At 40.4% G+C, this 17,116-nt stretch overlaps 1 protein-coding gene across 11 annotated transcripts in view; it reads left to right on the top strand.

The window, feature by feature from the left end:
* Nucleotides 1-17,116, top strand: part of msraa (methionine sulfoxide reductase Aa) — a 548,797-nt gene that overhangs the window by 102,763 nt on the left and 428,918 nt on the right. For 7 of the 11 annotated variants that reach the window (XR_009445690.1, XM_059645454.1, XM_059645453.1 and 4 more), the window contains exon 1: nt 3,575-3,729. The exons of the other annotated variants lie outside the window; for them this stretch is intronic. Coding sequence is in view for 4 of the 7 variants with exons in the window: in XM_059645454.1 (XP_059501437.1) it covers nt 3,597-3,729 (133 nt within the window). In the remaining 3 variants the exon portion in view is untranslated. Of the gene's footprint in view, nt 1-3,574; nt 3,730-17,116 lie in introns of those variants that run through there. 11 annotated transcript variants of the gene reach the window in all.

Below are 17,116 nucleotides of genomic sequence, written 5' to 3'. Positions count from 1 at the left end.
TGTCAGGACTGCAGCAGCACATTCTGTAGTCCACTTGGTAGCAGACTGAAGATTGGGGGCTGTCTGCAAGTCAGAAGAGGGGAACCAATCGGGCTGGACTTCAAGGAAGAAGGGAATTGCAATAGTTCTCAAGGTTTTGAAGTTCATTGGTTCTAAAGAAGAGTCTTATTTCATTTGAAATGCTAACATTTCTGTTTCCATACATACTGCCAGACCTGCTGAGCTTTTCAAACACTATTAATTTTTGTTTTTGATTTCCATTTGCAGAATTTTGCTACATGTCAGGGAATGTCCGAAACATTTTAGATAAAAGGAAGAAGTGGAGAAGACCAGAAAATACTAAACATTCATGAATTATTATCAGATTACTTGGTTGTACTACATTGCAAACAACTGTTCAGTACCAAATATAGGAAGTGATGGGGCGAAGAGTTGGGTTTTAAAGGAGTGTCTTCAAGGACCATCCGAACAGATACAGAGGTTTAGTGAGTTACTTGAGACTACAGGACCTGGGTGGATAAGATCTGCAAATTCTGGGCCCCAAAGAATAGAAGTTATACAAAAGAAAGAGCAATCTGAACATCAAGAGTTTGAAGAGTGGAATCATTGGGATGTGGGTTTTGCAATGTTAGAATTGAAAAAGACTTTGAAGAGATATAAACACAAGGACAGGAATTTTAAATTTTTGGCTTTTGGGACCAAGAGCCAATCAGAGAACCAAAATATGGCAATGAATGAACTGAAGTTTGCACAACGTAGAGTACTTTATGTTAAATTTTACATGAATTGAAGTTCTGTGAAAGGAAAGTTCTGTTTTACCTGAATGGAAATTCTGCGAGAGTTTTGTGGTAGGTTGGCCAAGGGAACACTGATGTAATTGATCTGGAGATTGCAAAGCTCTGGGTAAGGGTTTCAGCAACAGATGGCCTAAGGTGGAGAGGAAGCTAAATTACATTTCCACAGGTTTCAAACAGCTAAGTTTATCCTGTCTAAAAAGGGGCTAGATTTGAAGGCATTCATGATGGCATCAAAGACAATAGCTTCAGTCTCATCTAAATTTAGTACTGTAATGGAATAGGTGTTAGAGAGCAAAAACATGTGCAAGTTGATGCACTATTGTGAATAATGCCACTAAAGGCAGCATGCAGACAAGGTTAAGAGGCCAGAGGTGAAGCTTAAAAGTAGCAATTCACACACAGGAAAAAAAAAATCATGCTCTGACCATAATCAGATAGTTAAGACGAGACATAAGACAGAGTAGCTCACTGAGATGGACAGAGTGATGGTGGACACAGACGGTATGGCTAACTATATCATAGGCTGCAAAGAGATTTTAGAGGACAAGAAGAGAAAATGTATTAGGTCCAGACACCAAAGATTTTATTTATAACTTTGGTAATGATTGTTGTGTGGCTTGGCAGGGGAATAAATCTGTTTGAAAAGAATCAAATAGGGAGTTATCGGAATGATGGGGGGCAGACTAAACGCTTCTGCTTGAACAAAACAGCCTGATTTTAGATTATAGAAAAGATACACTGGGAGATCCTGGATTTTGAACACCTCATCATTCTGCATCGAAAGAAACTGTCAATCACATGGCATCGTTTAAGGCAACATTATTTCTTTCCCGAGCCTGAAACAAAAGAAGCATCAAAATACATTCCATTCAAGACTATTAACTGCAGGCACTTTTACATGTTTTATGACTTGTTTAGTGGATCTGATATTAAAAAATAAATAGACCTCCTTATAGTTACACACCCCAAATTTGGATTGATCACAATGAATTCTGCATAGAGTGGTAATTTACAGACATGAAAATAACATAACTGTTTCTTGACTCTTGCTTCTTATTATACTTGAGTCTAGAAATTATTATTTACAAGTGCTGTTCAGCAGTTGTTGGTGCATTATTTTAATACAAACATCAATCTATATTTAAATTGGCTGTTACTCCATCAAACTCCATTGATTAGAAGGGAAAAAGAGGACATTTAATTAATATATATAAAATTATGACACCAAGAGAAAGTGAATAGGAAGCAATTAGTTTTTGCAGAGAGGTCAATAAGCAGGGGCACAGATTTCAATTATCAGAAGGATCATAGTTGATGAGATTGTTTTAACCAGAAGATGGTGACATGTGGAGCTAATTTGTGAAAGAACTGTAGAAGTAGAAACCCTCTTCATATTTAAAATATGTACATTCAGCCACGGTAGGTGGGATTGGACTGAATAGGTCTTACTTGGCTGGCATCGATGTAACATACTAAATGTTCTCCTTCTGGGCCATTTTTAAAGCTTTGTTTTAAAAACGTACAAAAGAATATCCAATAACATGTTAAGCATGAACATGATGTAATTTCTAGGGTGGATTTCAAAATGATAATATAGTACAATACCTATAACTGTTCTTTTTAAATCAGAAGCAGAATGACTTACAGTGGGAGAATGACTCCACTTTTTTACAGGCTACAGGCAGATGGCATATGTGGAACACAACATGACATGGTTCCTGTTTTAAAAGCTGACCTAGATGAACTCGATAAGGAATTAAGGATAATACAGGTTATATTTAACAGGGATATATTAAAAGAGATAAGACACATTTACATGAGTGCATACTGCCTGAAAAATATACACTAGCAGGTGCAGTAGTTCCAGCAGATCTCCTGTGGGATGGCAACAGAAAATTGCACTGTTTTATGCTATGAAATCTTATAATAATGATCAGGATCACTAACCTATGGCAATTAAACATGTCAAATTGAATTTTTTAATACAATTCTGTTAGTGTTTTGCTGAGTTTTTTGGTGTTACAGATATTCGCATGAACATAACTCTTTGGGTCTCCTTGGTTTTTATGCTAATTTTTAAAGTAAATATAAAACAATGGAAAAGATATTCTCACTAGTTGAATAGGTAGGCTGTAAGAACTAGGATAACAATTTGGGATGGAGGGGCAGTAATGGAAACTGTACGGGTTGGTAATGTTGCAGAGGTGTCCTACAGTCTAGGAGCAAAATCACTTTGCGCAGTACAGCAGTCTGGGAGAATTGAGCAAAATTATAGGGTAATACAGGAAAGTACTATTAGCGTCTAGTAATAGATGGCAGGGGTTAATTCATGGACTAATGTAACCTGTGCCCAAATACAGGACCTTTCATGATCTTGCATCATTAAGCAGGTTCATTTAAATGTACTATACGTGATTATACCTTTTATTACATGTGGCACATAAATACAATCTGGAGAAACATTTCTACAGATCGTGGCAAGCTTCCATGCTATTTTGAGGAGCTGGGTTCAAGTGTGGCATGGGAGGAGTGGCAACTATCCGGAAAAATGTCGAAATGAGGAGTCAGGATTGGCAAACTGAACGGAGGGGAGCTGCCACTACATGATCCTACATTTAAAAAGTTTCACTAAGCATATTTTCCTAAAAGCGATTCGTTAACATAGAATATCCTTTTAGAAAAATAAAAGAATATATAAAATACATTCCATGCACCTGCAGGGCAGAAAGGGCAAAACATGTCACGTAAAGATTACCCAGCAAGGCTTCATTCTGACCACGGCTGTTACAACTTCCTCACATGATTTTCTTGCGCGAGGGAATGTGGCAGCGTTTTTTGCCCGGCAGAGAAGGACTCACAATGACTACGCGAGTTCAAATGTTATCGAAAGAGCAACCTTATCTCGGGAGACCCGAAGCAATTAAAGTTTCAGGTACTCGATCTAACTTCATTGAATTACAAATGATTTTCTTTAAGAAAACGAGAGCAATTAGGCCTGCCGTTTGAGCTGCTCTACATGGAGAAACGCACAGCCGCAAGAATGTGTTCAGAGAATGTCGTAGTGATCGGAGCTGAGAAGCGCCAATTCTGCAGCCTCCTTGCACGCAGTAGCCGCCCTTACTAGCCCAATTGCTACCCACTGACTTTAACAACATCTCCGGGAACTTGCGCTCGCTCTGCAAGACGTTCTAATCCAACTTCCTCGTGCGCAGTCACGCAATGTACGTTGTGTCGCAGAGCTGGAGAGATTGCCGAGTCGGGATGGAATGACGACGGCGACTGCCTTTGCAGCCTCCCTCGTGCAACATTCACAATTGTGCCATCCCGACGTCAGTTTTACAGGCATCGAACAGCACACCGACTTATGTTATCCAAGCCAGTGGAAAAACCCTATATGACTTTTAAGGGCTTTTTTTCCCTCTGTTAAGTGACCTTCTTTGGAGTTGGGAAAATTCACTTATTGGGCCAGAGTCCCTACAGCGCGGAGACAGCGCTTTATTCCAAACTGATCCATGCCGACCAAAACCAAATCGACGCTAACCCCATTTCCCTGCACTTGCCCTTATCCTTCCAAACCTTTCCTATACATGTTTTCATTCAAATGCCTTTTAAATGTTGTTAATGTACCCGCCTCAACCACTTCCGCTATATATAACGAGGTGTACACCCGAAACGTCAGCCTTCCTGCTTCTCTGATGTTGGTTGGCGAGCTGTGTTCATCTAGCTCTAAACCTTGTTAACTGAGATTTTCCAGCGTCTGCAATTCCTACTATCTCTCAACCACTTCCGCTGGCAGCTTATTCCATATGCGTACGACCCACTCTGTGTAAAAAAAAGTCCGTCAGGTTACCATGTCTTCTTTCCACCTTGCTTTAACCTGATTCCCCCGGGTAAAAAGATTGAATGCATTCATCCTATCCGTGTCTCTCATGATCTTACACACTTCTATAAGATTCACCCCTCAATATTTGAGTTTATGTCGGCCATGTAAACTGATAGTAGTAGTAATAGTGGAATTAACAAGGGTGACTGTAGGATTTTTTTGTGTAAAGCTTCTTTCTAATTTGTTCTTCTCTTCTATCTCAAGTACCTTGTCCAACTAACCATTACTCATACCTCCTGAACGAAATAGATATCCAGTAACGAAGTCCTTATTCTTGCACCAAAGCAGATACATGAGTTTTGTACAAATTAATGCAACAACCCTTCTGAAGATTTATATACATCCACTCAAAGCTTTCATTTTTTTTCCTTCGGTTTAAAAGCACAAGGCTGAACTTCACAGTTTAACTTCAGCCCAGACACCAAGGTGCCTATGAATGTAACAACTGTATATATTAGCGACGTGTAATAAACATCTGTTGGATCTTTCAATACCATGTTACCCAAGCCTAATTTCTCGTAATACAAGGGATAAGATGAATGTTGCTGTATCAGGTAAAATTTCCGACTGGCGACAAAACCCACAACAACGTTGACCTATATTTCTATCTCTGCATAATTCAGCAAGATGACAGGACTGCCCTTGGTCATTGTGTCTTTGACGTACCTGCTCAACTCCTTGTGCAGACAAACTAACCTAACCGTACAAATAAAAATAAAGTTACTGGATGTTTCTGGAAAAATTATTTTAATCAACATCAACAGATCAATGGTGTTACCCAATAAGAGCAACTGAGTAAGAGGCTATTATGGTTTTGTTGGGTGATAGTTTGTTGTGTGGCAATGGGAAAGTGGAATGCCTTCAGTGAACGAGAAGCTTAGAAAAATCTCTAAGAGATTTTTGCATAAATGGTGAAATGGGGTCTTTTGTCAGTTTCCTGGAAAATAAACAGTGTTATTGCTTCATGTTGCATTTGCAACTTATTGAATGTCACTGTTTCAAAAGACCAAAGTAATTGCTAGTAACACAGCCACAGAGATGACCAGGAAATGGACCATTTGCAACAGAAGAGGAAAAAAAGGGTGGAGAATTTAGAGCTAGGAAGTGCAGCTGCGACATCCAGGTAACCCCTCAATTAGGTAAAATTTGGTAGCTTACTGCACTGTGCAACTTACTGGAGGAGTTATCTGGGTTTATATTTACATATAACAAATGATTGTTTTGGGTCTTAAACAATTTTACAATGCAACGATGCTTTTAGAGTGAATTCAATTATAGTTTAAATTGTTTTTTATTTTAATTCATTCATGGGATGTGGGCATCGCTGGCTCGACCAGCATTTTTTTTTCATCTCTAATTGCCCAGAGGGCAGTTAAGAGTCAACCATATTGCTGTGGATCTCGAGTCACATGTAGGCAAAACAGGCAAGGGTGGCTGATTTCTTTCCCTAAAAGGATATTAGTGAACCAGATGGGCTTTTCCTGATAATCAGCAATGGTTTCATTGTCATTATTAGACTCTCAATTCCAGATTATTATTTAACTCAAGCTCCACCATCTGTCACGGTGGGATTCAAACCCAAGTCCCCGGAACATTGCTTAGGTCTCTACATTAATAGTCTAGTGATAATAGCACTAGGTCATTGTCTACCCATTGTGAAGTATTTGTTTATTGACACTTAATTGTCTTCAGAACAACTTTTTTTTATGCTTCATGTTATGTATCATTACAACTATGCTAACCCTCAACACCATTCTTTTCCTATAGTCCTCTGCAACTACTCTCTGGAAAATATTCTGTAAGCTTGTAGTGCCTCCTTGAACGGTTCATTTGAGATCTGGAATTTTAATAGGGTATGTGTAGACTTGAACTCAGAATATTTTTCAGATGAGACAAAGATAATCCATGCTATTTCATTTATGTGTATTTAAGGGAAAAGGAAGGATGAGTATAGATACCTCTTGTTGAGGATTTAGTACTAATACAGCTGACCTTGGGAAAAAGGCTATCTTTGGTGCTGTAATTTCCATTACAGCAGTGAAAGCTTGTACTACTTCTTTGGAAATGTGACAGTGTTAACAATTAGTGGGGGCGTAGTGTTCTTTGGTAATTCACTGCCAGAAGGAAAAAGCCATTTAATAGATAGTATCTGTGGTAACTATTATGTGGTCTTCAAGTCCTTTGTTGGTACTGACCTTTCTGTTTCACTGTTGTCAAGTCACCAGCTTTTTAAAAAATATACCAAGCTGGCAATGCTTAACTATATGAAAAATAGGCAATTTAATTCTTATGAACTTTCTTTTCAACTGTACCTAGATTAGTGTCAAATTCTTAACTGAGTTTATGACTTGGTTTTGGCTACTGTTTATACATTGTTGTAGCTTTGTTGTTACAGAGTGCGACACCAGTTTTATAATTGGACTACAGTAGAGCTGTAGAAATGGTTAACTATCATTTCATCACGTTGATTGCTCTTGCAAGGCACTGCACATCGTCAGTCAGAAAATATGATCATTCTCATTTCTCAGTTTCTGTGCTTCAGTTTCTCTTTGTGTTTCTTTTTCTCTTTATTTTTCTTTCACTTTCTGTCTGTTTCTATGGCCTCACGTTTCTCTTTCAACATTTTTGGTTTTTCTATCCTTTCTGCTTCACTTTTCTTCTGGCTGGGAGGTGCTGGGATAGAAGCCATCAAAAGCTGTAGCAGCTGTATGCTGCATTTGGATTGAGGGTTACTGCGCAGATGTGTTTTTTTTAAGCTTCGTATCTGTCTCGTCTTCACACTCGACTGATAATCTGTGTTTATTGCCATTCATCCATTCATTCCCTAGACCCCAAAATGTTCCCTGTGCATTCAGCTTTCACAAATATGGAAAACAAATCAGGGTCCTTTGGATGAAACAGATAGGAGGAAAGAGAAAGAAATTTGGTTGAGGGCCGATGGAGTAATAGCTGCTTTTTTTTTCTATGAACATATCTCCTTCCTTCATTTGTCCGCCAAAACAGGCAGGTCCTGAATTCAGAGATAAAAAGGTATAGAGCTGGATGAACACAACAGGTCAAGCAGCATCAGGGGAACAGAAAGGCTGCTGTTTTGGGCATAGACCCTTCTTCAGAAATGGTGGAGGGGCAGGAGGTTGTGAAATTAATAGGGAGAGAGGGGAAGGCAGATAGAAGATGGGTGGAGAGGAGGCAGACAGGTCAAAGAGGTTGGGATGGAGCCAGTAAAGGTGAGTGTAGGTGGGGTGTTAGGGAGGAGATAGGTCAGCCCAGGGAGGACGGACAGGTCAGGGGTTGGGTTGAGATTTGTAGGTAGGAGATGGGGGTGGGGCTTGAGGTGGGAAGAGGGGATAGGTGGGAGGAAGGACAGGTTAGGGAGGCATGGACGAGATGGGCTGGTTTTGGGATGTGATGGGGGAGGGGAGATTTTGAAGATTGTGAAGGGTCTAGACCTGAAACATCAGCCTTACTGCTCCTCTGATGCTGCTTGGCCTGCTGTGTTCGTCCAGCTCTGCACCTTGTTATCTCAGATTCTGCAGCATCTGCATTTCTTACTATCTCTGAAACAGGTCCTGAATTCATCCCAACTGAAGAAGGGATCATCCCCTATTCTGTTCAATTGGTATGATCCACATCAGATATTCAGTCAACTGAGCCACAGCTCCTTAGGAGTGACAGTGTGCCACAGTGGTTAACATTGCTGCCTCATAGCACCAGAGACCCAGTATTGATTCCAACTTTGAGTGACTGTCTGCGTGAAGTTTGCTTTTTGGAGGGTTAGTGCAGACTGAATGGGCTGACTGGCCTTTTTCTGAATTGTAGGGGTTCTGTGATTCTAAAAGTTGCTATGGCTGTTTTAAAAGACAGTTGGGTAGAACTTATCAATAAGTAAAGGTGCCTGATGTTTCATGTAGAATAAGATGAAACATGAGTAGATATTAACCTCATATTTATAAGCCTCTTTAATATTCATCAAGGTTGAGTCTAAGATGTCTATGCGTCCTTCTCTGTATGGCACTACTAGCGAAGACAAGCATCCATAAGGAGGATTTGTGGCAGCAAATCTACCCAGCATCTGCCGATTCTCTGGAAGAAATCAACGTTTATAATCATGGCAACGTGCAGTTTTACGAATTATGATGGTAGAGACAGAGTTATTTCCATTGTTTGCCTGATGAAAAATCTCTCCTCCTCTGTCTGCTATTGGTGTATTTTGGAAGAATATGCAGATTGATGCTGAACATGTTTTGTTGTGTGACTTGTTTTTGGTATAAAGTGCTTCTCACTATGCCACAAGACCACCTCTTTAATCACTCTCCCTTATAGTTTCTTTCATTTTTTTTCCTGCCATTCATCTTACCCATTAATTTGCCATTTCAATTTCCACAACATTTTCTATCTACAAGGATGAATAACAGGAGATAGTTTGCCTAAGGTCTTACAGTTGTCTTCATATTTTATGATGTGGAGATGCTGGTGTTGGAGTACGGTGAACAAAGTCTGAAGTCACAAGACACCAGGTCATAGTCTAACAGGTATGTCTGAAATCACATAGTTTTGGAGTGCTGCTCCTTCATCAGGTGAAGTGGAGAGAAGCACACAGTCACAGAATCTATAGGTGGAGAGATCAAAAGATAATACAAATGGTGTGAGTAAAGTGTCAACAGCTAAATCGGAAGTGAAGGGATGACCTATGATCTGATTAATTGAGGCAGAGAGATAATTACAAAAAATTAAAAATAAGATGGTGCTGGAGACAAACCAAATGGCTGGAATAATATGATAGGTATTAGTGTAATATACTGAATGTCTAACCAAAGTAATAAGTAATCCAAAACTGTACACACTAATTAAGGTAGAGGTATCGTAATAAGTTAACAAGGTGATGGTATCAAAACGGAACAGTATGGAAAATTTTACAAATACAGAACGAAATGGTGGGTTTACATGTAGTATGACATGAACCCAAGATCATGGTTAAGGCCATCTTCATGCATATGGAACTTGGCTATCAGTTTCTCTTGGCGATTCTGCTTTGTTATCTATTTCGAAGGCTGCCTTGGAGGATGGTCACCTGAAGATCAGAGGCTGAATGTTCTTGACTGCTGAAGTGCTCCCTGATTGGGACAGAATGTTCCTGTCTGGTGATTGTTGCACGGTGTCCTTTCATCCATTATCTGCATGGTCTTGTTGATATACCATGCTTTGGGGTATCTTTGGATGCAGCATATGAGGTAGACAACATTGGCTAAGTCACATGAGTACGTGCTGTCTGTGAGGTCAGTGGTGTTCCCATGTGTGATGGTGGTATTCAGGTCGATGATCTGGAATGTCTTCTAGAGGTTGCTGTGGGAGTTGTGGTTGATGTTGTCCTGAACGCCAGGTGGTTTGCTGCGAACGATGGTCTGTTTAAGGTTTTGGTGGTTGTTTCAAGACGTAAAATGGAGGTGTGGGGATGACCTTGGCAAGATAAGATAACTAATTGAGACAACTGGAACAGTTGACAAAGAGATTCACACTGCAGTGACCAAAGAAGAAAGAGTCCAATTGGACCTTTCCGGAAGACCGCTGCCATAGACCTAATAAGCTGTCAGGGGTTGCGTCAACACGAGATTCATCTGCTCCACTGACAATATAGTGTAGAACGTCACCTGTTTTTGGGTGTGTTCTTTGGTCAATCGGCAGATAGTTGTCTGAAGTATTCCTGGTTATTCAGTTATTGGGTATGCTTTTTTGTAGTTGTCTGATCTATTCTGCAGGTTTGATGACGATGTTGCAGTTAGCCTTGAGAGCATGGATGGTATTTTGTTGTGCTTGGGTGATGATCTTTGCTACCTTGTGAGCGCGGCTGATGAATCCAGCATTGATGCATCCCTTAATGCTTGCATGTACATTTCGAGCCTAGAGCAATGGCCTTCTAGAGGTGTCCAATTTGAATCTTTCTTCTTTAGTCACTGTAGTGCAGATCTCTGTGTTGACTGTTCCAGTTCGTTGCTTGTTTCATCTTGCCAAGGTCATCCCTACATGCCCACTTTACGCCTTCAAACAATCACCAAACTATAGACTATTGTTCGCAGCAAACTACCCAGCCTTCAGGACAACAGCAACCGCAACACCACACAACCCTGCCTCAGCAATCACCACAAGACATGCCAGATCATCGACATGAATACTACCATCACACATGGGAATACCACTGACCATGTAGACAGCAGGTACTCATGAGTCTCGGCCAATGTTGTCTACCTCATACGCTACAGCCAAGGATGCCCCAAGGCATTGTTTATTGGCAAGACCATGCAGACGCTACAACAATGGATACGGCAGGAATGCCACACACCTCCCCACCCCGGTCAGGGAACATTTCAGCGGTCAAGGACATTAGCCTCCAATCTTCCAGTGAGTGTCCCCAAGGTGGCCTTCAAGATACATAACAATGCAGAATCACCAAGCAGAAACTGATAGCCAAGTTCCTTACCCATAAAGACAGCTTCAATCATGATCTTGGGTTCAGGTTGAGCAACATGTAAACCCACCATACTGTTCCGTATTTGTAAAATATTCCTTATTGTTCTGTTTTGACACCAATATCTTGGCAACTTGTTCTAATCCCTCTACCTTAATTAGTTCGAACAGTTTTAGATTACTCTTTACTTTGGTTAGACCCTCGGCATATGACTCTTTCACCTGTCATCATGTTATTCCAGCCATTTTGTATGTCTCCAACACTATCTTGTTTTTAATTTTTTGAAATTCTCTCTCTGCCTCAATTAATTAGATCGTAGGTCATCCCTTCACTTGCTATTCAGCTATTGACATTTTACTCACACTATCTGATGTTTTTGATCACCTGTAAAGACTTATTATTCAGCTGTTAACACTTTATTCACACCATTTGTATTATCTTTTGATCTCTCTTCTGCTTATACATTCTGTACCTGTGTACTTCCCTCCACTTTGCCTGATGAAGCGGCAGCACTCCAAAAGCTTGTGATTTCAAACAACCCTGTTGCACTATAACCTGGCATTGTGTGACTTTTGACTTCATATTTTATTATGTAGCTTTACTTTGATAGTAGCACGTGGAATATCTCTCCACTGGAAGTACAATTCAAAATTATTTTACACAAGTTTCAAATATGATCCTTTGCAATGGCAGAATAAATGTTTCCGCTGTATTTGTGACACTATTTCTTTCAACTTATTTTGGTCTATAACATTGAAAAAAAATTTAATATGCACAAGATTTTTTTCAATTTCGTATGCAGAAGACTGCTAATTCTTCAAAAGGGTTTTATGATATTTTAATATGCCAATTTTCATTAAAAAATTAAAATTTTAAGCTTTAATATACTTTACTCACATTTTCAAAGTTTTGAAATAATTTTTATCCCTACGTGACCTCAATTAACTCATGAAAATTGCAGCTAATTATTACAAATTTATACATCAACTTTTGAAAGTAGACATGACGTTTTGAGCTAAATCCAGCAAATGGATGCAAACAGAAAAGTCAAGGATTAATTTACTGCAATTTTACCTTGAACTAATTGTAAGAACAAAGTACAATACAGCACAGAAACAGGTCCTTGGCCCTCCAAACCTGTGCCGCCACATTTTGCCCTTCCATACTAAAACTACCTTCGCTTACAGGATCTGTATCTCTCTATTTCCTTCCTATTCATATGCTTATCCAGGTGCTTCTTGAGTATTGCCATTGGGTCTGCTTCTACCAGCTCCTCTGGCAACGCGTACCAGGCACTCAGCACCCTTTGTGTGAAAAACATGCCTTTCACATCTCTTTTAAATTTCCCCCCGGCACCTTGAACCTGCTTCTCCTATTAATTGACCCCTCCACCCTGGGAAAAAGCTTCATTCCTTCCACCCAATCCATGCCATTCACAATCTTATAAACTTGTGCGTTCCAGTGAAAACAAGTCCAGTGTATCCAACTTTTATTCAATACTGAAATTCCTCACACCAGGCAACGTCGTGGTAAGCCTTTTCTCTACCCTCTCCAAAGCATGCACATCCTTTTGATAGGGTGGTGATCAGAACTGTGCCCAGCATCCAGTGGCCCGGGAATCCTTTGGGTGGTTTTTGCGATGTCTCCTTTCCCGGGATCGGTGTCAGGATTGTCCTTTGGGGTAGCTTTTGCACAGTCTTGCTCCTCGGGATTTTGGTTGCCCAGTGTGGATGGCCTGCTTTGGTGGCAGCTTCTGGCCTCATATTCCACTGGCTTGGTGTGATAATCTTGCAGTGGTACTGTCTTTTTCTGAAACCAAGAGCTGGGAATTGAGCTAAGATGAACATTGTCTTAATTCTTTGTTCAAATTTTATTTATCTGTGTCTTCTGTTATTAATATAATCATCATGGTAGGGTGACTTTAACATTTGTTTTGTAAAAGATACAAGTTACAATAAATGACTCATCTATTTCAGGTTTTCTTTTGTTTTAGAAGTAGACAGTGCTCGGATAGCTTATTAATCTTTTAACAGCTTCTGTAGCTTCCTGAAGTATTTTACCATTTTCTTAACTCTGGGTTGTTGTGAGTGCTAAGAATGTAGCCGCACATCTGTTCAAAGTGAAGGACCTGATTTTGTATTTTAATTTTGTTGGTAAAATTTGTGAGAGCAATGAGAAGTTGCTCTGATGTGCTCAATAAAGTTTACTTCTAGAAGCTACATCAGCACCACCTGTGGTATTGCAGTAATAAGAAATCAATGTATGATGCAAAATGTAAAAATTTAGAAAGAAATTAAAAATGTGAAAAATTGCAAATAAGTAGCAACATGTGAACGTTTTCCTCTCAAAAGATTACTAAGCCATGAGTGCTGTCTGCCTCTGAAACAAAAAAATCATTTGGAATGATGTCTTCTACCAAATAGCTTGCCAAACCACTCTCATTTCCAGTTTCCGTATTAATGCAACACAATGGGGCTTGAGCATACTTGTGCATGAAACACATAAAGCTAGCACAAAGGTGAAGCAGGCAATCAAGAAGCCTAATGGACTGTTGGCCTTTACTTGGAGGAAGTTGGAGTATGAGAGTAGGGAAGTCTGAGTGCAACTGTACACAGTCCTGGTAAGACAACATGTGAAATGCTGTGAGCAGTTTGGGTCCCATTATTTAAGAAAAGATATTGTTTCATTGGGGGAAGTTCAGAGAATGTTTTCCAGGGTTATCACTGATATGGAGAGATTCTTTAAGCAAAGGCTAAACAGGTTGGGATCCTACTCGCTGGAGTTTAGAAGAATGAGAGGTGATTTCATTGAAACGCATAGGATTCTTAAGGGGCTTGACAGGGTAAATGCTGAGAGGATGTTGCCCCTCATGGGTGAGTCTAGGATTAGAGGACATTGGCTTGGAATTAACACAATGCCAATTTAAGATTGAGAGGAGGAGCAATATCTTCTCTGAGATTTAGATTTATATTGTCATGTGTACTCGCTGTCACCTTGGAGAGGGTTGTGAGTTTTTGAACTTCTTGCCACAGAGAACTGTGGGGGCAGAGCTATTAGGGTTGAGATTCTTAATTAGTAAGGGAATCAATGGTTACAGGGAAAGGGCAGGAAAGTGGACATGATAAATGTCAGGTCAGCCATGATTCTGTTGAATGGTGGGGTAGACTCAAGTGGCTGAACTGCATACTTGTTCCTATTTCTTAGAGAAACTGATGTAAACAACCACATACATTAAAGTCTTGTTTTCATTCCGTGGTAAAAAGAAAGAAACACCAGAAACAGTTTTTGTTTATAAAGTACCTTTTAATGTATAAAAGTATTCCAAGGATAGTAGAATTATAGTCAGCTATAAAATTGATGATCATTAGTGAAGTAGCCAAGTTTACATGTTTTAACAAAAGCATCTTCAATGAAAGATCATACTGATCAAAAAGTCAGTTCAAAATAGTTATTTTTACACATGTGGTGATCTCCATTGTACATTTAGTAATCATTAGTGGTGCAAATGCTTGATTTAGAAAGTTCCAGGTAATGGTGGTATCTGAGAGAGACTTCAAACTGCAGGAGAAGCAGTGAACCTTTGTTCTTGTTTCATGTTGCATTGCCTTTTTTCACTTAATATCAAAATGGACATGTAAAATAATTATCTTGTTGGGTGAATAATCCGGAGGTGTGCACCAATATTATGAAGAGCCTCGAGTTTGGCCTAGCAGCACTGGTTGGAGTAGCAGCACTGTTTGAGATGGTCTTTGGGATGGGTGCTTTCCAAGTTCCCATCTGCCCAGTCAGGGATGATGTAAAGATCTCCTGGCATAATTTTGATGCACATCCTCCTTTACGGCACATTGCTATGTAAAACTCACACCTGCCCCATACGCCAGCAGCTTATACAGCAAACACACTGCACATACAGCGAGCAAGCAGCCATGTCTCAAATTTTTAGGGGAGTAATCCACCAGTGAAGTCCAGGGATGGATCTGTCAGTCAGTGTGTCATGGCACAGTAAGTAAAGGCAGCCTTATAGCTAGGTTTGGTGGGAACCTTGGCAGGTGTGAAGCCTAGGGGATTCTTGGGCAGGACTATCAAGAAACAGATTTGGATATTTAGGAGTTTGCCGACTTGTAGAGGCAGAGGCTGGAAACCTTCCCAATGTGCACTTGCTAAAGCTTTGCATTGTATTGGAAATCGGAAAAAAAAGTGGCTGTGACCATACCCAGAGATGGTGGGGTAAATGTCTCATTCTGAGAGGAGGGAAGGGGTTGCAAGACCTACTAATGTGAGACTCGTTAGAGCTCAACAATATTATAGAATAACCTGTGCACTGTACATTACATAGACCTCCAAGGCTGGGAATTTCTCACAACAGCAATGCATTGGTTCCCTGTGTGCTGTATGTTTTGCTGCCCTCATGTAAGATGGACATTTTGCATGCACAGGCCAGGGAAAGAAAAGGGCGATTTGACCAAGAGGGCTAATAGTCCATTGTCCTATATACAGTTTGTTCACCTTACAGTAGACTCAACACAAATATCGTCTATGGTATAAATTCTGTCAGGCATGACATTAGGCATCAATGTGCTATGGTTGCATTCAAGGCCAGAGAGACATTAAACAAATTTAATATAAAACCATTAATATTTATGGAAACAGGAGCATGATATAAAATTCCACATCACCTGTGCCATTGAAAGGTTTTTTTTTTCTTTCTGTTCAATGTAATTCAGTGCAGTCCTAAGTTTCACAGGTTGAATAGAGGAATCTGTTCAAAAGTGAAGCCTGTTGGCCGTTGATGTTTAGATGGGTGACCTTGAGGACTTTTGTATTCTCCACCATGGGAGTATCCTAACAGAAGACTTCAGAGGGCCTCTGTTTTTTATTTTCTCTGGTTGAGTGTCTCCTGGCACTGCCCTATATCCTGATGACAACTTCTCTGTTCCTTTGTTGCCATGCCTCCTATTATGCAGTCCAGTGGTTAGGACAATGGAGTGCCAGTATGTGCGAATTTCCAGCAGATCTTGAGGATGTTGGATCTGGCCCTCTACGTCAGCTGTCAGGCTGCCTCCATGGGCAGGTTAGTAATCATCTGCTTCAGGCAGCTGGGCCTCCAGAATGTAGCTGCAGTCTTGCATGCTGTGGGTTATGAGGGCCATTTGCCTCCCAAGAACCTGCCTACTGCTGCTACACTCTCGTGCATTTTGATGATATCCATGCTCCTGGCTGTATAAAGTCCTCTCCTCTCTGGGGTTATGCAGTTGCCTGGCCTCCAGGAGTCCTCTGACCACCTGAAGCCTCTTTTTTATTCCTTAGTCAGCTATAGATCTGTGGCGGTTGGGAGCACATGGAGGTCCTGCTGGTGTCTTCAAAGACATGAGAGAAGGTATCGCACCCAATAATATAACTAAGTGACGTGCCTTGAATGATACTGAGGGCATAGTTAATGTGAGAATTGCAGTGAATACAAAGGTGGCACTTACTCAGTTGGTGGGACATGACTGTTTTGGCATTCCTGCAGGAGCAGTCTCAGCCTTCTGCAAGGGCCAGGATTCTCCACATAGGAGGAGAGGTGCCTAATGTTGGCCAGCCCTCCATTCGATCAGGCTGTTTCTCTCCTGTTATGCTCTGCTTTCCCCTGAAACGCGAACAAGCAAGGGATTAAATGAGGTTAAAATGGCTGGCACAGGTTTTTTAGTCCAAGTGCAGTGGGGGAAAGGTGTTGAGGTGTCCCGGGCATGTGAGAAAGCAGTGCGGAGGCCATGAAACGTTAGATGAAATAGTTAGATTAATTCTCAGAAATTAAAGACAATTCATTAAGTATTGAATATACGCAGGAACAAGTGTGGTCTATTCAGATTCTTATGCTAATTACAATGTCCAGAGAAATTTTGGCTATCTGTATTACAACTGTGTGTACCGTCATTTTTTTACTTAATCCTTGATGCCCTTACCTAGCAAATATTTACTGATTTTAGTCTC

This window comes from Stegostoma tigrinum, chromosome 4 (genome assembly GCF_030684315.1).
Source record: "Stegostoma tigrinum isolate sSteTig4 chromosome 4, sSteTig4.hap1, whole genome shotgun sequence".
NCBI classification, from domain to species: domain Eukaryota; kingdom Metazoa; phylum Chordata; class Chondrichthyes; order Orectolobiformes; family Stegostomatidae; genus Stegostoma; species Stegostoma tigrinum.
The sequence above is the reverse complement of the archived record's forward strand: the minus strand, read 5'-3'. Positions and strand labels throughout refer to the sequence as shown.